Source organism: Episyrphus balteatus, chromosome 3 (genome assembly GCF_945859705.1).
Source record: "Episyrphus balteatus chromosome 3, idEpiBalt1.1, whole genome shotgun sequence".
Lineage (NCBI taxonomy): Eukaryota > Metazoa > Arthropoda > Insecta > Diptera > Syrphidae > Episyrphus > Episyrphus balteatus.
The window spans coordinates 11,301,977-11,327,056 of NC_079136.1; the positions used below are offsets into that span (position 1 = coordinate 11,301,977).

The 25,080-nt window shown below is 30.4% G+C and overlaps 1 protein-coding gene across 1 annotated transcript in view; it reads right to left on the reverse strand.

The window, feature by feature from the left end:
• LOC129915691 (T-cell leukemia homeobox protein 3) overlaps window positions 1–23,265 on the reverse strand; it is a 42,848-nt gene extending 19,583 nt beyond the window's left edge. The window contains exons 1-2 of the mRNA XM_055995344.1: window positions 23,108–23,265; window positions 16,687–17,024 (exon numbers count right to left, since the gene is read on the reverse strand). Of these exons, the coding sequence (XP_055851319.1) occupies window positions 16,687–17,024; window positions 23,108–23,250 (481 nt within the window). The 5' untranslated portion in view covers window positions 23,251–23,265. The remainder of the gene's footprint in view (window positions 1–16,686; window positions 17,025–23,107) is intronic.
• Window positions 23,266–25,080: the final 1,815 nt, after the last annotated feature.

Here is a 25,080-nt window from a genome sequence, read left to right on the forward strand (position 1 = left end):
CTGAGAGAAAACTCTTATCTCAAAAAATAACTTTTAAAAGGTCTGTCACATTCCATCTTTAGTGAATGAATCTCCTGTCCCCGAGGGCATAATATATAAGTATATCTACCTCGTTGCTGATGGTTAAAGGACCAAAAGAGAGAAATCCTTTATTTTTCCATATCACGATATATTGGAATTTCTTCTACCTAACTTTTTAGCCCAAAGGGATTTCCTCTCTATACACTTTGCTTTGAATTTCTTCCTGTTTAGACAAGTTTATTGTGAGTCATTTTGGTTTGCTGCGGCAATAAAGTGTGTCGCGTGTGATATTGCTTTTATGTTGATTTAGGTTAAACACTTTGTTTTTGGGACTAATTGATTTTTATTTTTCCCAATCAACATTCGACCTTTTGGGAAACCGTGATACACGTCTTTAAGATGGAAGTGTTGAATTGGATTTGAACAGGTTTATTTTTATTTTAGGTATACATTTTTTTTGGGAATGATAGGTCAATTGGGAAACAGGTATTTATGGTATGCGTAGTTATGTAAAAGTGAAGTGAATTTTCATTGATAACTGCAACAGGAAGTAGTTTTAACAATAGCGGAAGATAAGTCTAAGTGGATATGGATTTTTGAAATCTATTTATAAAGTGGAACTAATTGAACGGAAAAAGCTATTTTAGGTAGCGATAATGACCTAGTTGCGAAAGTACCTTCAAATAGTTAACAAATATTTTTGTTTTTCACTTTATAATTGAATAGACCAATATAGTTTATTTAAATTGAATTTATTTGGAAATAAGAAATCTTTTGATTAGTAGAAAACAATGGATGATTCCACTTAAATAGAGCAACAATCCGTAGAACATTTTCTTCATGATAAGAAGAAAATCAGGCTGACGATAATCATAAACAAAAGAGTTGAGCAACGAACTTGATAAATATTGACAAATTCATTAAATCCAAAAATTGTTGAGGATAATTTTGACGTTTACCGCAATTGGGTTTGAGGAAATATCAGTCACTTGAGCGTCGATAGCTCTACCTTAAATAAATATAAATTGTATCTCCTTGTGGGATTTTAAATGACAAATTCGTTTATCTTTTTTACCTAAGCTTGTTATTCTTATACTTTTCCATGAAAGTGATAACGCTGGTAATCTTTAAATTCTTTTTAATTTTTTAATATTTCTGCCAATTGCGTTGTTAAGTAATAAAACCTCACAAGACATATGAAATTGTACTGACATAAAATAAAATATTCATATAAATAAGTACCATGTACAAATTTTTATTGAAAAATGTCCTCATAAAATTTTTTTTTCTGTTCGTGACTTCAATAAATTTCTCAAGTCCCTCTGAGACCTTAAAAACATATTATACTTAAGACTGTATTCAAAGTTAGTGCATATCATAGATTTTATGTAATAATTTAACCAATAAATCTAAGCCCCAAATAAAATATCCATATACCGACATTTAAATAAAGTACCATTTTTAAATATGCATGTTTTTGGAATGCCTGCCCCCCCAAGACTTTTTATATTAACCCTTTTAAGAAGTTGGAATACCTTAACCCTTTTTAGAGAAAGGAACCGTTCATAAATATCTTGCCACACGTTTATCATAATCTTTTCCTCAATAACACTTTCAATAAAAATCTATTTGCGGGACTACAATTTTCCATTTTTTTTTTTTTAACTTTAACCAAAATAAAATTCACATAAGGATATTGATATCCTCAGAGCAGGGTGGTGAATCCACATCCTTTCCATGTCTTGCTCACATGTGAGACAAGCCTATCGTTTAGATATAGGATATTATTACTAACCCCCTAAGTATTTTATTAATATTTACCACTTGACGGAGATTCACAAGAGTGTTTGTTTCTATTTTCCATGCATGTTTGTGATGGGGATGATACGATACTCCATAATATCCTCCCTCAAAATATTTTGTAGATTCGAAAGTCAATAAAATAAAAAAATATACCTTTTTTTCTCCTGAGGGATGGATACGTGAAATATGGATTTTTATTTCTCATGTGAAAAATTTTCAAATATACCTTTACCTATAGAATGGGGATACATAATGCAAGTCACAAGTAACATAGAGTCTGGGATATCTTTTCCAAGTAAAAAAAAAAAGGAAAAACCTTTTAAATTTGCAAGTCTTGATTTAGACAAATTGAAAACAGAATATAAAATGATATTCCGACACGTTATTTTTATAGCTTACTTGTGGTTGTGAATATTAGCATTAAGTATTATTTTCTTGGTTTTTTTTTTAATCCTCATACGGGGATAAAATAGAGGATATGGAGAAGTCATATCACTTAAGAAACATTAAAAGTTTATAGCATTCAGTCTTGGTTTAATGTTGGCCATGATATTGATGATATGTGTATATTTTAATATGTAAAAAAAAAGAAAAGAATATTGAAACCATCAGCAGTGAACTTTTAAGACTTGTTAATGTAGATTTAAAATTATTATTAGCATTCATTAAAGAAAAGTGAGATTTGATTGAGTTTTAATAAGTCGTGTGTATTTAGATTGCAAATGCAAATGGGTATTTCTAATCAATTTGCTTTTAGTTTAAAACTACTTCGTAGCAAACTTTTATAAAAAATAAAGACATTCGAGTTTTAGTAGCTTAATTGTGTGATTTTGATATTCGTTCAATAACTTAAAGTCGTAAAGATTCATAATTATATACTTACACTTTACGTTTTGCCTTTTTCCATAAAATTATATTGCACTGCAATTTTACAATAATATTTTATTTGGATATCATAGGGTGTGTCAACGTGCTCAACTATGCAATTTTGATATGTAATAGCTCTTAAAATTTGCATTGGTTATCAAAAGTAAATCCTGCGTTTACATTTTCGCCTGATGTCTGTTCTTAAAAAAACCATAGAAAAAAGTTCTATAGCAACTAGTTTATAAAATATAAGCTTTTTTGCGTTCAGTGTATTTTTTATTTCATATCTTACTTTTTTCATGCAAAACAACCAGGAATTTGTGAATTTTATCAATTTCTTTTTTTTTTTATAATTTTTTATATTAATCAAATAAAAAAATAAAAATTTTCCTAGCAGTTTAAAAAATTATTTTTCGATGCAAAATTTAAAAAAAAAATGTATGAAAACTTTAATAGATTGTGTTAGTCGATAGGAACGTATGTAGGTGACCAACTTTTTTAAAAATATGCGCATCTGAAGGGAATTTCAAAATGGTATCTAATAGTAATATCGTATTTAATTAGTAATTAGGAAGTTATTGGTTATAGTACAGGTAAAATAGTACATAAAATCAAGAAATAAAAAAAAAAAATTGTTACACTCATGAAATTTGGCAAAAAGTTTGCTTTTGGGATAAGAACAAAGTACAGAAAAAAGTCTATAAAAAAAAGTTGGGTGGAAGGGTGTTTTTTCGCGGACAAGAGGGAGGAGCTGAAGGTCAAAAATATACTGAAAAAAATTGTTTGTTGAATATCATCATATGACACATGTTTTCAAGGTATTTTTTTGATGCTGAATCTAATGACATAAAAATAAAGTCAATACGATTGCTCTAAGAAAAGTTATTTCCGATTAAAAACCAGGGTGCTTGTTTTTTGACCTCAACAGGTAAAATATAACCAAAACCCATGTGAAAAACATGTTACACTGACAAAATTTGGGATAAAGGTTTAAGGTAAAACAGGGACAAATGATTCATAATGTTTATATAAATATTTTGGGTAAAAGGGTGTTTTTTTGATAGGTTAAGTTGTGTGTGAGAAAGGTATCATAACAGCTAAATTATATTTTATTAATTTTTAAAACTTGGTGAAATAGTTTTGGTTGGTATAAGAATTAAGAATCTATAAAAAGTAAAAAATTATTTTGAGTGAAAGGGTGTTTTTTTTTTTCAAGAAATGATGAAATTCGGAATTAGTACCACAAAAACTGGGAAAAAATTGTTACACCAATGAAAATTGGTAAAAATGTTTCATTTATAACAGAAAGCAAGAACTCAAAAAGTCTATTACAAATATTTTAGGTTAAAGGGTGTTTTTTTTTGGGAAATAGGGAAAAATCCGCGATAAGTATGATAAAATCAAAGATCTCAGCAATTTTACGACTTCATGAAAGGTCGTTGCGAAGCGGTAATTCAAAATAACGGGTCATAACTACCTTTTCTCTAATAAAATACCGTTAAATTGAACTTTTTTCGCCCTTGTTTTATTTAAATTTAATAGAAAAAGAAAATCACTGCTACTATTTTGCTCGCTTAGTTTGAGGCTTATTTTGTCTTTGGATTATTTTTAAGCTTAATAGAAATAAATTAAATTCCATTTGTACTAAAATTTAAATTTTAATTTAAAAAACTTAAGGAGTTTTACTTGAAAAAATTTCCAAATCAAAGTTCTTTTAATGTTTAATGCTTTAATTAAAATATATTTCAAATCGCTGCTTTTTTTTGCTCGCCATTTTAGGTGGCCAACATTTTTAAAGATATGCGCATCTGAGTGGGAATTTCAAAATGGTAATATGTAGTAATATCGTATTTAGAGTAATTAACAAGTTATTGGTTAACAATATTAAAAAAAAAAAACGTTTTAATTTTATAAATTAATTATACTGTATTATCTTAGGTATTTTATAATATCTGAAATAAAAAAAAATGAATTCCATCGGTGTTTTCCTTATTAAGTCATATTTTAAAATCATAAAATATATAGTAGTATAAATCAAATCGAAAATCTTAAAAATTAACGGAATCAACTACAAAATCATGATATATTCTTTCTAAAGCCAAAAACTCCTTTTCAATTTTGTGTGTTTAAATCAAGTTCATCAAGCAGGATCGTGTAGTCGAAAAAAAAACTCAAAAACTAAACTTTGAAAAAAAATTTATCAAAAATATTCATGCCAACTTTCAAGAAAATGCGTCCATTCATTGGGGCCAATAATGCTCTATGATGGGTCGTTATTTACACATACACATAAAGAAACTTAAATTTTTCATGAAAAGTTAGAGTTATTTTATTCCTACATAGGACGCTTTAAATCACTTCGTTTAAACAAAAGAGCTGAGCAGCAAACTTTATTTATTTTTATTTTTTTAAATTATTTTTATTTCTCTTAAGAAACGTTAATTTTTTTTTTAATATCGATTATGTTTGCATAAGGTTGTTTAAAAAATTTTAAACCATTACCTAGGTATTTCTAAGTATAAGTTCTTTGTTACAAAGTAAAAGTCTTGGCAATTATTGAGAAAATCGACAAAAATCTTGCGGTCTAATTTAGATTCTCTAGACTATGCTGCTAATCAGTTTTTGCACCATGAGGTTTGGGACATGAGGGCTGAATAGCGATGATTTGCTAAACGGCTTAGATGTTTATTAATTTTTCATGAAGCTAGTACATATTTATAATTTCACATCCATAAAATCATTAAAGCTTCTTAATTAGCAACGTTTTTATTTTCAACTCAACTAAAAGAATTATCAATTTAAAGCTACTTGTGTTTTCATCTCAAATTACTTACACTGAAAATTCTATTCATCGCTGAGCAAAAATTATATCTTCAACATCAATTTATCAAAAACCTTAAAGACTATAAAAATTTCAAGTTGATGTCTTATAAAAAGCATGTTCATGGTTTCATGCGATCAAAGAAAGTCATAAAACCTTTTATTAAAAAGCCGCTCTTCGATGAGGCATTTTTATGATCAAATTTTAAATTAAAAGCCACCACCATCACAATCATTGGATTTTTATAGTGGAGATGTCCAAGTCAGGTTCTATGCAGAGTATAATCACCAAAAAGAGGCGCCACCTTATCAACATCAACACTAAAACTCGGCAGCATAAAAAGGCCGAACATAAAAGTGAAACCAAGTGACACATATCGGGCGGCAATATCGCCGCTGCTGCTGTCTGACTATTTGCAGTTAACTAAAAGCCTCTTAAGAAAGCGGAAAGCCTGGCCGCGGATGATAAGGGCCCTTTTTGCATATACTCGTCTTCAATCTCTATACTAACAACAACTATAAACGGATACGACAACGATGACGACGATCAACGACGACGGGGACGCATTGGACGACATCAGGCAGTTAACAATCAATAAATTAAAAGCAACACGGCAGGCAGGTAATTCGTCTTCCTCCTCTTTTCAGCCAGTCTTCTTCAATAACAGAAGCCGATAAGGGCTAAAGCGTCACAAGTGTTCACCGCCGCCGCTTTCGGTTCATCCTCAGAGTGCACCCGCTAATCAAATTCAAACGGAACCATTCCGCTGATGATGCAGACCGGACCGAACTGGACCGCCCAGCGAGTAATTAATTCTTTTTGCTGAAATTAAAAAGTCATGTTAACCACCTAATTAAAATGCCTTAAGTATCGGCATTGCCTTGGCGGGCCGTAAACTGCAAACTGCTGGCAGAATATGGCCACCGGAAGGCTAAAGGACTACGCCGGCAATACGCGCGGTATGTTACTGGTTCGGTGGTCGTCGGTCGTCGCCGATGTCCAGGTGAGATGTGATGCTGATCGCACTTCCTGCAGCCCTTTTCGTTTGCATATGCGTGCGAGTTGTTGCCTTTTTAAGTGAATTCCCCGAGGGATAAACAGGCTCCATCAGAGCGCTGACTCTATACAAACACCAATACAACGATAGCCAATGAATAACAAGTGAAGCTCATAATGTAAACAAATTAGTAGAAGCATCCTCTTCGGGGTGGTGAACATGGCCAACAATTTGAAAGGCGAACACGTTTTTTTACTTTGCCGATGCCTGGTTCTGATGTTCTGGCCACCGTTGCTGCCGTTACCGGCAGCCGCCTCTGGCTGGAAATGAATCGAACCGAATTGAACCAGGCCGGGCGGAGACATACTACGATATTAAAAGGTGATTACGAGAAGTGGGGCTGCTGAGTGCCACTGTGCTACTGGAATTTTGCATCATGCAAGAGGACTTTTCTTCTTCGTCTTTTCGATTCTGATGATGATGATGGCCAGGCCAAATGCACAAACAACCAAATTAACGACAAGCCAACAACTGAGAGGAACGATAGTTTTGTACAATCCGGCAATCGACAGCCAGTGGCGGATTTAAATCTTTGCCATTTAATATTCTGGACCACATCATCTTTGGTGATTGTTGGGTTGTTGTTTTGGGCTCGCCAGGGGTTGTACGTTTCTATCCGCTTAAGAGTTTTCTCTGATCGTCCTTATTAGTGTGAACAGTAGCGGTTCGGGTGTTATGTCTTTCTTTTGATTTTTTTTGTTTGTTGCTGCATGTCCCGATCCTAATCAATGTATTGGCGAGATCAGGTAATGATCGGTTGTTTGCGCTCTAAAATGCGATAGGCTCGGGTTACGGTTAAAATAAAAGGCATCCACCACTGTCCAGTTCATATAGTGGATTGGAATGCGGTACATAAATGGATTGGAAATTGAGTTGGTTTTTTAGATACATTTTTCTTGAGTGTTGGAATTTAAATTGTTTTTTTTTTTTTTTTTTCAATCCATTCTTTCTGTGCATGCAGAAGGGAGAAGTTTGAGGTGGTTTTATTTATTTGTTTGTTTGTTTTGATTTTTTTAAATTGAAGATAATTAATGGAAAATTAAATCAAACGATCTTGTTCGAGATGAGCGTTGAAAGCTGAAATTGCTTTTTATATCGTAAAGAGTTTGAATTATCTTTTCTGGTTTGAAGTTATAGAGAAGTATACATTTAATGAGTCTAGATAATGAATGAAAAATATGTGTTCAGAGAAAAAAGGAAAGGATTGTACACATTAAAAAGAGAAAAAATATTAGTGTGTTGGTGAATCTACATATTCTTATAAATAATGAATTTTGATGGTAGATTTTATATCAAGCTAAAGATATAATTTTAATGTTTTGCTGATATTCAATTTATGTTGAAGAAACGAACACAATTTGATTATTTTCAGAAAATTAGCACCTTTACTTGTAATAGCTACAGCAATTTTTTTGGTTTGATTCCAATGCCAAGGCTAACAAAGTTCTTTTTCAAGTTAACATTAATCATTGCATACATTATAAAACTATATAGGATTATTTCCTTAGTGCCGTTTTTGAGTGGGTTTAGCTGGAAACGATGCGAGTTTGTCAAGATAGTGTATTTCAAAATGTCTCAGGCACCAATCTTTTCTTATAATATTATTAATCAAATAATTAGCTGTGAAATACAAAATGTGTAACTTTTGTTATCCAGATCATGAATAGCATTTTTAAGATACCACAAGAAAAATTGTGCATATTTTTGTTATTGTTAATAAGGAAAATTAAATTTGTACTTGCTCTTATTAAAAAAGATTCTAAAAATGCGAGAACTTTTCATGTCGAATTTGTTAAAGATTAATTTTTTTTAACCAAAAGCATGTTTATTTTTTTTAATTTGGCTTAGTTTTTATGTAATACTTTTTAATTTCATAAAAACAAACTCATTTTTTAGAATTTTCAGCACCTTTTTTTGAGAAAAATAAGTTTTAAATTAAGTTTAGTAAGTTTAGCTGTCGTTAACCGTTAATAGGTGTGTTTTTTATTACCACCGGGCTTAAGTGGACACAAAAAAAATGCCTCGGGGCTTAGCGAGAAAAATTGGCAGCACTGCATATTAAATGTTCCGAAATCAGCTGACACAAACAAAATATAAAGTTGTTATATTGTTCGCTTTTGGGTTTTCTTGTGTGTTTTTGAAAAAAAAAGTTTAACCAACTATTAAATAAATATTTAAAACAATAATTAGTTTTGATGTTTTAAACAAATTCTAAACAAGTTGATTTGGTAGCACAGATTTAAATCTGTTGAAAAAGTTAAGCCCAGAGAATTCTCTGGGCTAAACAACTAAGCCCAAGGGGCTAAAGTGTTGTTGTATTAAATTAAACTGTGTTTTTTTGTCCAGTTAAGATTAAATTTAAATTAAATTTCAATTTCTTCCTTGAAGAAAAAACTAAAAGACAAAAACTAGTCAAAAGTGTTGTAGTTATTTTACTTTAAGTCCGTCAACAAACTCCGTTAGTTGAAAGATCAGTGTATAAGCATAGCCGTAGCTAGGATTTCATTTCGGGGGGGGTTAGCTCAGACCAAACAAAATTTTTTTTTAGAAATCACAATACTTTGTATCAACTATATGTAACTGCAGTCAATTCTAAATCCCGCTAAATCAAATAGTCATTTTTAGGAGAGGAATTCGTAGTTAAAAGTTTAAAAAAGCCCTGCTTACGGTAAACGAATTTAAAAATGGCCGAATATTCAGCGGCATCTCTAGTTTTGTAGGTACAAAGAGTGATAAGTTGGTTGATATAAATTGCGAGCGTTAGCGAGAGTTATAAATGTCTACTTCGAAACGGCTTATTTATGAGTTTAAAGTTACAAAATAAGTATTTAATTTATTTTATTTTTTTCAAATTTTAATTTTATTTTTACAAAATTTTAAATTGAGTCTATTCTCAACTAATTGATATTTGTTAATTAATTTTCATAGACATTTTTAAAAAAGTATACTAATATAAAATTAAGTTTAAAACATAATTATAGGAACAAAGTTAAGTTTAACATATTTATTATATTGGCTTTAAATAATCCCAGTCTTGTTCTGTGGATATGTACATTTGTACATATGTAACTCCTCCCTTGCGAGTATGAACTTAATGAATAAATGAATAAAGTTCATAATATTATTTCATAAAAGCAGCTTCTTCGTTGATGATATGTTATTATATAAAAGTTGATTAGCAGAGTTTGTCAAAATGAACACATTTATCGGTATAAGGGATAAGGATTGGATTTTTATTCAAATTCAATAAAGTTTGAAGTTCATAAAAAGTTTTAAAAATAAGAGAGAAAAAAAAATTAAACTTTTAAATCAAGAGCATAATCTGTTAATCAAAAATGAATGATCATAATTGTTTGTTGCAATGGAGACGGATCGCCGCGATATGAAACTAAAATAATTTGAGAGATATTTTTGTTGTTGTTTTATTAGTATTTATTTGAACAAGCTGAAACTTTTCTTTTTGGTTTCTTTCTTATTTTTTGTTTATGGACTTTGCGTTTATTTGAAGTTATTGTTATTTTATGGTTCTTAACAACCTTATGCTCATTAAATCTAGGAGCCAATTTGTTCCTTCTATCATCTAACTCGTATATTGTCTCGTTTTCTACAAAATCTGGTGGATCAGTTCGATTTTCATTTCGTTTTTCAATATTCTTTTGTTTGTTTTTTAAGCTAAGACCATGAATAAGTTTCGTCAATTTTTTATAGTCTTCTACATGCTGATCTAAGTATTCCTGCTCTGTTTTGGCATTTTCTTTCGTATATAAAGGGTTTCTTTTACTTATATGACCGTTGAGTAATTCAAAAGGTGTCAATTTTGTAGCAGAGTGTACACTGTTGTTATATGTAATTACTGCCTCGTCAATAATTTCACCAATTGCTTTGTTGTTGTTTTGTGATTTGATAATTCTGATAATTTCGGTTAAGGTAGAGTGAAATCTTTCTAAAGGAGAATTACCATTAGAGCTTTTGGCGGATATTGTATGATGGTTAATCATATGAATATCCAAAAACTCTTTGAAGGTAGAAGAGATGAACTCACTGCCATTATCTGAGACCAACAATTTGGGTATACCATGATGAGAAAAGAAGTGTTTCAACGATTTTATAATGTTAATACTGTTTCGAGCCGAAATTAAATAAACACATGCAAATTTACTAAATTTATCTATAATGGTGAAGAAGTTTTTTTTACAAACTGAGTAGATATCAACGTGAACAATTTCTAATGGCATAGATGGTGTTTGAATTACTTCGAATTTTAAAGGTTCTCTTTTGCGGTCATATTTCTGTTTTTGACATATTTCACAACTGTTTATTGTGGAAGTTATTGTGTGTTTCATATTAGGAAAATAATATTTTCTTTTCAAATGATTAAAGGTCTCAATTATACCTCTATGATTCGAACATTTGTGATAGTCCCTTATAATATTTTCTTGTGTGTCTTTTTCAGTAACATCTTCTAGAAAAATGTTACATCTAACTAATTTTAAATGTTTGTTACTGCTAAAATAACTTGAATAGACAGATTGTACGGTTTTAAATGTGGTATCATCAGTAAGTATGGCTGATACTCTTTTTGTACTAAGAAAATCTTTAAAAATATTAACGATGACATTTTCGTCATTTATTTTGCTATGTTCGATTATAATTCTTTTCTTTCTTTTAAATAAAATGGTTAATTTTGGGTTTATTTTGGTCCTTTTCTCATTATATTTTAAAATTATTTGATTAGAAAACTCATTTAGAGGGCGCTCCGATATAGGTATCCCGTCGTTCAAGTTCTCTTGTGCAGAATGTAAAGTAGATATTTTGTCTTGTTCATCATAATTGTTTTGAACAGATATTAATTCCAAATTTTCAATATTGTTCCCTTGGTTAATATTTATTTCTTTTCTTGATAGAGCGTCAGCATTAGAGTTTTGTTTTCCTTTCTGTTCTGGGACAACGAACATTTTCGAAATCAAATTGGGTTTAAAACTTAATGGAATTTTTACCTTTTCTGTTTCTAAGAATGAATTTTTTAAATCTATTTTCATAGCAAGTTTTTTCATTATATCGGTTCCAATGAGCCCATCGAAATAATTGTGGAACTTAAAAAGCAAAAAATTTAGAGTTTCATCTGTTTTAAATTCCAATAAGTTCTGTACATTTATTTGTTTATTTACTTGTACTTTATCAAAGATAGTTTTGATTTGTAACGGTTTAATGCACTTTATTTTTTCATTTTCGATAACTTCTGGATTAATAAAGGATTTGTTACTTCCTGTATCTATTAAAAATTTTAATTGTTTTTTGTATAAACTCTTAATAATTATGTAAGGTAGAAGGTTTGTATTATGATTGTTTAAATCTAAATACCCAACTGATTGTCCGAGGTTTTCATAGTTTTCTTCAACTTGACTTTCAATATTAAAAGTTTGTCCATTCCTATTAGTTCTTCTACTTGTAGTTCCACTATATGTGTCCATTGGCTCTGGAGGTGTACTTCTGCTTAAATTAGATTGACGGCTTTGAATAGAACTACTATTTTTAGGTCTAAAGTTATTGATCTGTCTGGAGTTATTTTCTTGTCTAAATCTTTGGTCTTGTCTATTATCTGAATTTTGTCTTGAATAATCTGGAATGTTTTCTTGCCTATAGTTTGTATTTTGTCTGAAATTATTTTGTGAAAGGTCATTGTTATGGTTTTCTCTTGTTATGTTTTGACTAGATTGGTATTGATTGTATGGTTGTTGGAATCTTTGAGTGTAAGTATTAGTATTTGCAAAAAAGGTTCGTCTGTTTTGAAATCTGGGTGTTTGTGGAATCTGTGACCTATATTGAGAGTTTTGGAAATAATAGTAATTTTCTTCATGTTGACAAAAGTTAAAGGCATCAATTAGTTTTGTGGGTCGCATTGACCTAACAGTTGAACCTAAAGGCTCTCTTAGACCGGACAAAAAGATGTTAAGACCCATTTCTTGATAAAGGTTTTGCTTTGCTTCGACAACACTCAAATTTGTTTCATGAACCTTTATGTGATTGATCATCGCAAAAAGTGTTTCAATTACCCTTGAATAATAGGTTTCTACCGATGATTGATTCTGTCGGAGCTGGTGCAAATCCCTTATCAAGCTAGTTTCGTTTCTTTTATCCGCGTAATGAATAAGCAAATTATTTTTAATATCTTCCCAAATCACATCAGTTCCATACATATTAAGAGCTTCGTTAGCTGGGCCAACAACCTTATTTCGTATGGCTCTTAAAACAACTTTTTTATATGCAGGATTTGAATTCAATTGAGGCATAAGTTCTAAAATTTCCTCTACATTACTGATGAAGTCAAACAATAACCGTTTATTTCCATCAAAAGTTGGAACATCTTTAATTGCATCCGGAATTCGGAGGGAATTAAAGATATCAACTGCTGTATTGGAAAACATGATCGACTTTGAATCTTGATTCGTTTGTGATTCAACAGATTTGCTCAATGAAAGATTATATTGCAAGACTTTTTTATTTAATGTTAGATCTCTTTTAATCCAACTAGGACAAAAAAGGCGACTTCTAACTTTATTTTTTTGAGATTTTGATTTTGGGATAGGTGGCATAGAAAAACCGATAAAAATGCACAAAATTGACTTACCCACTAATCTTCTTTTTCGTAATTTATATTTTCCTTCTTGGTGTTGCTTCCAGTTAAAATGTTCCAGTTATAAATGTTTAGTTTCCTTTCTCTCTTTTTTCTATTTTTGTTTTATTTTATGGTTTCTTTTTTTTTTCTTTTCTATCTATTTGGTCACGGTGCTTATTTTGTTTTATATCTTCCCTTTTTTTTATTTTCGGGTCCACGGAGCTTAAGGTTTGAAAACCACCACTTCAATATTCCGTTGAGGTGTGCTCCAACTTGTATCCAGTCCTTGTTTAGCTACTTAAGGATTTTCGCTAGTAGGTCTTCTGGATGCAATATTCCCAGTCCGACTGCGCCAGTTATAAATGTCTACTTCGAAACGGCTTATTTATGAGTTTAAAGTTACAAAATAAGTATTTAATTTATTTTATTTTTTTCAAATTTTAATTTTATTTTTACAAAATTTTAAATTGAGTCTATTCTCAACTAATTGATATTTGTTAATTAATTTTCATAGACATTTTTAAAAAAGTATACTAATATAAAATTAAGTTTAAAACATAATTATAGGAACAAAGTTAAGTTTAACATATTTATTATATTGGCTTTAAATAATCCCAGTCTTGTTCTGTGGATATGTACATTTGTACATATGTAACTCGAGCAAGAACATTTTTTTTAAGAAACAAATTTTAACCATTCTAAGGCTTTATAAAAAAAATTATTTCGTACAATTTAATAAATAAAACATTGAAAAATGGACTTTTTCTTGCACTGAAATTTTGTAGCAGAAAATTGACAGGTACATTCTATCTATTGAGTTCTAAATGATATTAGCAATACTTAAAAACCAAAATTTTAAATAATCCAAGTTGTTTGACATGAGCTAATTACACTGGTCAACAAGGTTTTTGTTACAGAAACCAGGGTATACTTTTCTATAGGCTGAGCTCGAATCCGAAGTCAGAAAAATTCTATCACATCACATTTTGGAGATATTCGAAAATGCCGATTTTTTTAGCGTTTACTTATTTTTTTTTTAAATTAAATTTGTAACAGTTTCTAAAAGAATTGTGTAAAAATTTGAAAGCGATTGGTACAGAACTTTTCGATATTTGCTATTAAAAGCAAATAAATATGAGATGCCCCAAACACTTTGATTTCAAGTTATGATTTCTCGAGGAAGAAAATAGATATTTAAAAGATTTAAACGGATTTAGAGAGACAAAACTTAATTCTTTTAGAAACTGTTACAAATTCAATTTAAAAAAAAAAAATAAGTAAACACTAAAAAATAACCCTTAAAACTGGTAAAAAGCGGCATTTTCGATTTTCTAACGGGAAAATCTCAAAAACGTGATGTGATCGAATTTTTCTGACTTCGGTTTCGAGCTCAGCACACAAAAAACCTATAGAAGAGTATACCCTGGTTTCTGTAACAAAAAAGAAGTTTAATTTTGTTGACAAGTGTTATACTTCACTTTGAAATTTAATAATAAACTGAAATTGTTTAATTTTATAATTTGAAACAAAAGAATAACGAAATGTTGTAAATACAGTGCTTTGCAAAAGTATAATCGCACCATATAAAAATGCTATTTATATAAAACCGAGTATTGCAGCGACACCCTACTATTTTTTTATTAAAGGGGATCAAAAAACAAGAATATTGAGAAGAACAAAATGTCCCGTTACTTTCTCTTATAATTTTTAGAAATTTTTCTTCCATTGCAAAAGTATAATCGCATTTTTTTTATTTTGAGTATGGCCAACAAGGTTTTTGTTACAGAAACCAAGATATACTTTTCTAAAGGTTTTTTATGTGCTAAGCTCGAATCCGAACTCAGAATAATTCTATCACATCGCTTTTTTGAGATATTCCCGTTAGAAAATCGAAAATCCCGCTTTTTACCAGTTTTCGAGGTTATTTCCTAGCGTTGGTAGGTACTACAGTCTCTGAATAAATCGATACATTTATTTTCGCTTATATACTGGATTTAAGGTTAACATAGAACAAAAGTGGGTAATAAGCAACTGAAGATATCTCGGACAGTAGAAAAGATGTCTGAAAGATTTAAATAGATTAAAGGGTAATATTTCAAAAACGAGATGTGATCGAATAAGTCCGTCTTTGGATTCGAGTCTTGGCACCAAAAACCCTGCATAAGTACTTGTGGTATTTAAAGGGTTCTTAAAAGAGCATTTTAAGGTGTTAACATAGTGCTTAAGGAAATGGTCAAAGAGATAAAAACTCTTTGTAATGGACCAAACAATTTTTGTTTTCCTTTATACAAACTTCATCGACAGCTTCTGCAACGATGCAAAATTGGTAGTGATTTTAAGGGAGATTTTCATATAGGTAATCAAATCACTAGAATACAAAAACAAATCATTTAGTGCTGCACATATTAGACTTGTATATGTTTATAATATACGTTTCTTTTGATTTTCTGAAAAAAAATTTCGGGGGGGGGGGGTTAAACACCCAACCCCCCCCCCCTAAATACGGCTATGTGTATAAGGGACATAAGGATGATTGCATTTAAAAAAAAAAAACGAACTACATGCTACTAAAATGTTTTGTTCTGCTTTATACCAGAAATAAAAATACACATAACATTGATTAACTTTTAAATCCCAAAAAAAAAGGTCATGTCAGAAAATAATGTGTGTCACTAAAATCGATATCCTTTAAATAATTTTTAAAATAAAAGAGCTGACAACCGAACTTTTTTTTTGGTAAATTTCATACATATTGACTTTTTTCTCACAAAACGACCAAGGCCGGTTACATATAATGAAGCTAGTAAAATGTTGATAAACACTGTGCTTTTTATTATTGACCATCAGCATTCTACTCCTACAAAACTTTCAGTTACGTATGAACATGGACATGTCATTGTTGATTTTGAATATCAGTGAATCTTAAATTAAAAAATTTTTTAAATCTCGATAGAATCAAAAACTACGAAAACATTTTTTTAGGTATGGTTTTAATCTCCAAAAAAATATGCCATTTCCATTTTTTTTTTTTTTTAATAACAAATTATTTTATTTTTTTTTAAATTTATGAAAATTTGATGATAAATTAGTAATCAATCAAAGAAACCAAAATTATCAATTTCAAGCATTTAACTGATGAGCCCTATGTCGGTCGTACTTGAGCAAAACGCATATTAGAGTGGAAGTCATTTGAACTTGAGAAATCCATTAATCCACATACTTTTCCTTTTCAAAAAACGGATTTTTCAAAAAAAGTTTGTAATAATTTTTTAAAATTTTTTAAAATTTAAATTGTAATAATTTTTATAAATTCCAAAATTAATATTCTTGAAAATTTTTACTGATTTTCAAATTAAAAGTTATATACAAAAATTTTCTTTGAAATTGGTTCAGTCGTTGACGAGAAATTCAGATACCAAGAAGACAGACATCATTTAAAATCCAAGCAATTAATCAAAGAACGACAACAAACAAAAAAAAAAAAAAAAAACAACAACTCACCAGCCAAACGATCTTTAACAGCTTGATGCGCTAACGCAGCATGATGCAATGGCGGCAGGGCCCATGTCAATGGTGATCTTTGTGGTGGAACTCGCAGCACATGACCAGATGAGTACAAATGTGGATATGAATAGAGAGCAGTAGCAGCACTTCCATACGGCGATGAAGCAATACTGGTGGCTAATTTATATGCAGCCATTGCTTCACTGTCGATTTGATTGAGATCCTTATCGGGACTTTTATTGTTATTTTCGTAGGGATTTGATAGCAGGCGGGATATGCTAAATGGCAGGTTCTCACTGGAGGATGATCTTGTTTGTTCTGATTGAAGGGATTCACTATAAAAGAAAATAAGAAAAAAGAAAGTAAGCAATAAATCAAAAATTTACATAAATTAACTACCAAAGAACATGAGTTTTTTGATAAAAATCAACGAGGCGTTAAGTAGTTGAGTTGTTAAGTCTATAAAAAATGATGAATAGCTTTTCAGAACGATTATACAAAAAAAAAAAAAATAGGTATAACATGTAACAAGATGAGAAAACAAGAAATCACTGAGCGGAAAGAAGTTTTAATGACCTGGGAGCTTCGACTTATAATAGGCAACGACAACAAAACACACAACAATAAATTACCAATAACAATTTTTACAGTTTGAAATTGTGTTTTTTGTTTGCTGGTAGGAATAATTAAAATTAAATAAATTGTAGCATTTTTTTTGGTTTAATGTTAATGACATTAAAAAATTTAATTAATTAAAAATTAAATTCTAGAATGTCCTTTGTGTTACCAAACCAGCCTTTTGGTTCATATGAGGTTGTTGACATACTAAAGCCCGATCACAACATTTCGCAATATTTAATTCCCAAAAAGCATATACAAATACCTTATCCAAAAAGAACATGTGCTATAAATCGATTTGTTTTAAAATAATTTTTAAAACAAAAGAGCTGATCAGCAAACTTTCTTATTTTTTAATTTTCATAAATTGACCAAAAACCCAATAAAAATTGATTTTATTTTATAAAAAATGTCAATGATAAAGTACTTTAAGTGGTTATAAGTACATATTTGCTTTTTAAATTTACCATTAAACGCCCCCACATGGAAGAGCTTAGTTGAATTTATTTGCTTTAAGCTCATGAATCGTTTAAGTAAAACTCGTTTAAATACGTTTTAAAGTTAATCTTTCACATCATAAATCTCAAGTCTTTATTTTGTTAATTAAACATTTTAAACATTTTTGTGAAAAGCTATTAAATACGCCAGCCATATTAAGTTATCAAATAAATTAATCTGACAGAACAAGTAACAAATGATATTAGTCATAAATTCCTTTGATTGCATTTTTGTTGAAATTAAAATACCATAAATATTTTTGTAAACAAGTTTCAACGATTTTATTAAGATTAATGAAATAATGCACTTTTTTACAAAAAGTCAATCTGATTATAAGTTAATTATCTGGGATTCTTTTTTTTTTTTTTGTTAAATTAAAATAAATATCTTCACACTTCTGTTTGAATGGGATGAATTGATTCAAATCACTCAAGCGTGTATATAATTTACAAAAACACAAAAAATAAGAGTACCTTATAACATTTTAAATGTGTCTGTTCCAGCTTAATGTGTATCTAAACAAAATGGAATTTTAATTAAGAGCATCTCATAAATAAAAGCCAATAAAGCCTCACCTCAATTGGTTATCGTGTTGTCTGAAGCTTTTTTTTTGTTTGTTATTTATTTTGATTTTTTTCTTTGTGCTTTTAGCAATCAATTAAAATGCAAATGACCTACTATAGCATTGGCATTGCTTATTTGATCATTCAAAGATTTGTTTGAATCTAATTTTTTTTTAAAGAATTGAAACAATAATATCGATTTGTTTTTTGTTGTTTATTTTTTTTTTGATTATAAATGACTTTTTGTTTAAAAGTTGAAAGCTTTAAATGATAATAATTAATTGAGGGATCAATTTTAAAATTGAAAAGCTACCTATTGATTATAATCATTATTTGAGAATAATATTGAAAGTGAACCGAACAGGAATGTTCATATTTTTTTTTAATAGAAACTCATTAATCATTTGCTATCTATGAACATATATTACCTTTTTATTTTTTATTTTTAACCAACAAAGACGAATGAAATCTATAGAAATACTTTTAAAAAATTCTGTGCTTATAAATTTTGTTATAATTAATTGTTCATAATAATTGGAGCGTATAATTTTTCGGATTTTTAAAAAACAGTGGGTGCATTTTTTTAGAACGAAAATTAGCAATGCTCTCTATATGATATTGAAAACTTATTTTCACTATAAACATGTTTACAAACAAGCGCACATAGGGGTCTTTGCCAGTTTTACGCGGACAAAATTATTTTGCCGGTTTTACTTCATCGACAAGGTAAAAACTTGTATTTAGTACTTGAATTACGTATTTTAACTGCGGATTTCAATTAAAACATTTTTCTTAAAAAAACAATTTTTGATTAAACAAAAAAGTGTCAAGAATGGACCCAAATGGTCTATTTAAACGCTTATAAATGGAGTTTTATTAATGGTGTCGACAAGATAAAGGTCTTAAAATTTAGAAAAAATTATAAGGAATCAGGTTCTGTAATTCAAAAAGTTGAATCTTAAAAAAACAACTAAATATGGATGCATGAAAAAAAGGTAGGCATTTTAAAAAGCCTAAAACGTTTAAAAGGAGCAAATGTGTCGAAGTTGCACTTAGTTGCAATTTTTTTTTGCAGATTCAATTAAATACGAGCTTAACCTTTAGAAAACATTAAATTTTATGACACAATAATGTGTATAATAGAATAGTATAACTTTTCACAGAAAGAAAACTATTTTTACGTTTAATTTATATTAAGATTCAACTAATCACTTTTTTATTTATAAAGTAATATAAAATTTAGATACAGCATCTAGTAGACAGTTTCGTATCTCTATATCAATATTCCATAAAAACATTTTTCTATAGCCACTTAAAAAAAAAGTACTTACATAAGCACTGTCGCTAAAAAAAAAATTTTTTCTTTGTGCTGAAAACTTTGAACTCTAGACCACTGCTGTTAATCATCTGGAGTGATAAATAATTTTAAAACTATAAGAAAATGCTAAGCAAGTTATCTACTTTTAGTAGGATGTTAATTTTATACGTTTGGATCAGTTTAAAATTTTGTCTTTTGTCCGCCTAAATCGATTAAATACCCCTATGTGAAGCGTTTAAATTATTAATTTTTTTAATATATTTTTTTATTATTTTTTTAATGAGAATTAAAAAAAAAAAAACAGATTGCATCTCTAAAAATTGAACAACTTTTTTTTAAGGACGGCACTTATAATAATTACAAAATGGTGCCACTCTAAGAACTGGTGCACCATTATAATAGTATCAAACTTCTAGATTATATCAATCTAATTTGACAAGTTGGGGGCGTACACACCATTGAGATAAGCGGGACGGTGCCCCGGGGCCCCCGAAATGACAGGGGCCCGGCTGTAGACAGGGCAGAAAGTTCGTTAAGTAACAAAGCAAAAAGATAAGATATGTATTTGACATGAATCACTTCGAACACATGCATGTAATGCATAATGAATTGGAAATTAGCCATATAATGTTTTATTCAAAAAAAAAGAAAAGAAATTACCTCAGGGCCCCAAAAAAATAAATTACATTTTGGCTTAGGGCCTCAGAAAATGTTATTTGAATAATCTTAGCGACCAACAAATAATACATCAGGGGCCCTAAAAAAAGTATGGTGAACACGTACTTTTTTATTTGTTCTTGTTTTCTATTTCAAAGGGCCCCAAAATTTAGTCTTGCCCCGAAGCCCCGGGAGCTCAACAGTTGCCGCTTTTCTAATAGATTAACTTTTCTTTCGATTTATTGGTTGGCAATATCTAAGCAACACATTTCGATATTGTTTTTTTTTATCAATTTCAATTGATTTTGACAAAAAGAAATGTCACCAATAATTTGTTGAGCTTACTTGAGCAAGAAAATTAATTGATAAAACAGGTTTCTCAACATTTGAAATGCAGAGGTTTTATCTTTTTTTAAAAAAATAAGCTAATCCTAATCATTGGAAAAAGGATTGACGATGCTAAGCTTAGATTTTTAAATAATAGATCCAGTGATAAGTCTCAATTACCGACATATTTTAACAGAACATAATTTGCGAAAGTCTTTTCCTCGCTATCTCCTTTATGACGATCAAAGATCCAATCACTGAGGCTGAGCTCCATCAGTAATATTAACGCTACTATAAATTATAGAGGTTAACTTGGTCTAAAAGAATTAAATTAAGACGTGAAAACTTTAAATTCAATGAACTTCTTAGTATTACTATCTTAAATTGGGTTGAAAATGGGAAAACTTACTAGAGAGAATCGAGAATGGGAAAAAATTCATGCAGCTCAATGAAAAATGGCTTAGAAATAATAATTAATCATTAACAATAAATGTGTTAAATCTTGCAAGTGAGGCATAATCCGTCTATACGAGGAACGGGCAAAGGTAGGCCATCTTAAAGTTCTGAGGAATGCAGCCAGCGAACGAAAAATTTTTCCCAATTTAGCAACATAGTACAGAAGAGAGCTTAGTTAACCTGTTAATATGACTGTTTGTTGATCGAATGAGAAAAATCTCAAACTACGACTAGATTTAGAGTTGTTTGGATCTTCTGCATTCTATTATTAACTGTTTCCGTGTCCGTCAAAGCCTGATTTACATTTGCGTGAAATAGCTTTTGTCAGTTGTTGAAATCAACCTTAATCGCCTATAAACAAAATATCTTAAGGCATGTGTGATATCAACAAATAAATCTGGCATCTAAACAACTTACTAGCAAAGGGCCAGGATTAATTTCCCATTTTAAATGGCGACTATAAAAATATAATAATAGTTTGAATAAATTGGGTCTAAGTCACATATTTGTTTTAAGCTTACAATGTATTAATGAAAACAAAAATACGCTGAAGAATTGTTTGAAAGGTCAGAAAAATTATGGTTAAGTCCCAAAAGAAAAAGTTTGCTGCTCAAATCTTTTGTTCGTATGAACAACGCCTGTATGAGGCGTTTACTGTTGGTTTATCCATGTCCTTTTTAGTTTACAACATTACATTAACATTTAATAAAATAAGTCATAACATGTTTCACCAGGTTGACCTCTAAAAAGCGTCGGCAAGCTTCCAGGTTTTGAATTTTGTTATTTCTGGATCAAACTGCGACAGCAACTAAAAATTTAACATATCTTCTTACTTCGCAGTAGTGAGCGCCTTAATATAGCTTAAGGCTATAATCCAACATCAAAAAAATCATCTTTTATAAAATACTGTTTGTTTATTCTGCACTTCTAACGACTGCTATTGATAATTCCGTCGAGTGGTGGAAAGAAATGCTACAAGCACATCAATTAAATTGAATTTTATACAGCTGTCATATAACCTATTGATTTACATTAGAGGAGATGTTACAGGAGTATGAGGTAGGTAAAGTGAGGTGATAAAAATAAGTAAAGTTGTGAAAAATTATGTACAGTTCGAGATCATAAATGTCTTCAACATTAACAACATTAAAAATTTAACCATCTAATTTTTTTAACAAAATATGGTCCGGAAGAAATGAGTTGATTTTTATAGTTATCTAAATTTTTTGTGGTTCAGTGAATTAATTAATAAAAGAAGATCTTATCGATGATTTATTAAAAAAAATATATGGAATTGGCTCATCTGCAAAGCAAAATTTATGCAATTAATACATCTGCAAAAAGATTGTTGTAAATAAAAACTTACCGAAATGGTGTCATAGGAAAATGTTAATTATAAAGAAATATAAGACCGTCGGCTATTAAAGATCTGGATTTAAAGTATAAATTCTTTCCTATAACAGAATAACAATTGAAAATAATATACATAGTTAAATTTTTAAATCGCTTTTAGCACTTTGTTCTACGTTTTTTCGATACCTACAAACTTGGAAACTTTTGCATTTACAAAAGAAATTTCAAAAACTTATGTCAGCTGGCTTATGGAGAATAAATGTGGGTGCAGCTGTCAAATATTTATCTACGGTTTAGTCAAATGTGAAGTTTTTCCGATATTTTCATAACAGGTAGGTATTCCTTTACAATACCTATGCCAAAGAAACGCTCCTAAATATTAATTTTAGATAGCTTAAATTGTAATTCAATATTTGACACATCTACAAAATTGTATTTTTATACTTTACCAACGTAACTTATTTAATACTTTTTTTTAAAATAAGATTTTGCGTTTTTAGGTAACTTGGTTCAGCATGAACGATATCATTTCGGGGTTTCTTAAATTGTTTCATACACTCAGTTTTAATACCTCTTAAAAAACTATTCCACTACGTAAGTAGTATTATTATGTTTATGTTAAACAAACCTTAAAGGAGTTTCTGATTCATCATAACAACTGCCATCCAAATCGATATCCGATCCCGTTCCGCAGGACATTCTTGAATCTGAATCGACATCCACATGAATCTCCCGCTCGACATCATGATCATCATCTTCGTGACCGGACATTGTGTTGATTGTTTTTTTTTCAAAGTCTAATTTTATATTAAATCTCGTTTTTATAATTCACACCTTGATTGATTAATTAAACGTCACTTTAATATCTTGACATAAATCAGGTCAATAAAGGTACTGAATCAGTATGTGTGTTTATCAATCACCAACAACATCCGCTAAAAATCGCCAAAGATTTTCAATTAAACTAAATACACCACTCACAATATCCACAAGATACAATTCTTTGACAGTTCGAATTGTCACATCAAAAGTTACCGACAATGAACTCGAATTAAATGCAAACATTCGCATAAATTTGCATTGCACTTAGGTATTTCCTATATTTTGTGTGACACACTTAATCGAGACAGACAAAATAACTAATCCACACACAGATTGACAGATTGTTGTGTCAAATATGCGACGGTAAGTTCACTAATTGACAATCTCCATTATAATAGAACTGCACGAAATTACACAAACGAACATAACTTAGTACTGTTCGCTTTGGTTGATATGGTTCTCACACAAATCGTCCCGATTAGTCAGCAGTGTACACATCTATCTTGACAGTTCCGTTCAAAAAACCAGAAATATCTGAGGCCAAAAAAAAAAGGAAGAAGATTCGAATTTCCGATACGATACCGACCGCGATCAAACAACTCGACAAATTGACGTGTCAGCGTTAACTAAACATTCGCCGGGTAAAATTAGCAGACAGCCTATACACCAGCAGCAGCATGCAACATGCGTGTTTGTTGTTCTTGAATTGAAATCGAAACAGGTTTTTCCGCTTTCCTCTACCATTTTACCACCGTTTTACTGTTTCTCACCCTCTTGGCTATAATATGCAGGTTAATATCTGTCTAGGCCACTCCTACTTTCCTTCTCTTGCAGACATGTTGTCTCACTCTAATGTGTGGAAATTGATGTGGAAACAAGTTTAATGGTTACCTGACGAAACTTGGCACTGAATCTTAATTCCATCGTATGACAGATGCCAAGTTAGGCGGAGCTTGTGCGTTTGGACTGGCGCAATGGCTTCACAATGACAGCCGAATTGCAGGTTGTTGGCCGCCACTATACCGCTGCTGCCGGTGGCGCCGGAAGGGAAATCGAACAGCAGACATTGGATCTCTGAGGCTCAGAGCATAGCTCAGCTGTGGAACGTGGAAAAAGTGCAAATGTGTTGAATTAATTGGAATCCTCATTGTCAGTTATAAGCAATGAAAAGAGGGTGGGGTCACGTCATTTTGTTTGGTGGTTGCTTTTACTTCACAGTCGTGGTTGTAGCTTGTTGATGGTGGCGTTCACTTAAGTTGTTGTTGTTTTTTTTTGCCTGATTTTCTTTTTTTTTTCTTCTATTTTTATATTCCATTTGAGTCGCCCCTGCAGCACACAGTCTTCAATGAACCTTTGGCAGCCGTTTCGTTAGTTGTTATATGCCTTCTTTTGTTGTGTGTTTTTTTTTTTTTTTATTATTTTCTTCTTTAATATTGCTACTTCTTGCTTTGTCTGTCTCATGCGTGAAGTGGGGTCTATTTTGTATTGCTGTCCCATTAGCCATTATGAATTGGAACAAATACGTTTTTCTGTAAATTGTAATTGTTATACGATTTTGTAATATGGAAATGGAAAGGTAGATATATGTTCGCCTTCGCCAGCAGCTGAAATAAAATTGAGTTAAATGGTTATCTGATTTTGGTGACACTCTTCAATTGAATTGGGCTTTAAGGAAGGGAATGGGATTGTAAATTAATCAGGATGTATAGGTATAAATTGATTTGTAATTTCAACCGAGGAAGGAAAAGGTACCTAGTTAGATAGGTTTGCATTTAGGGG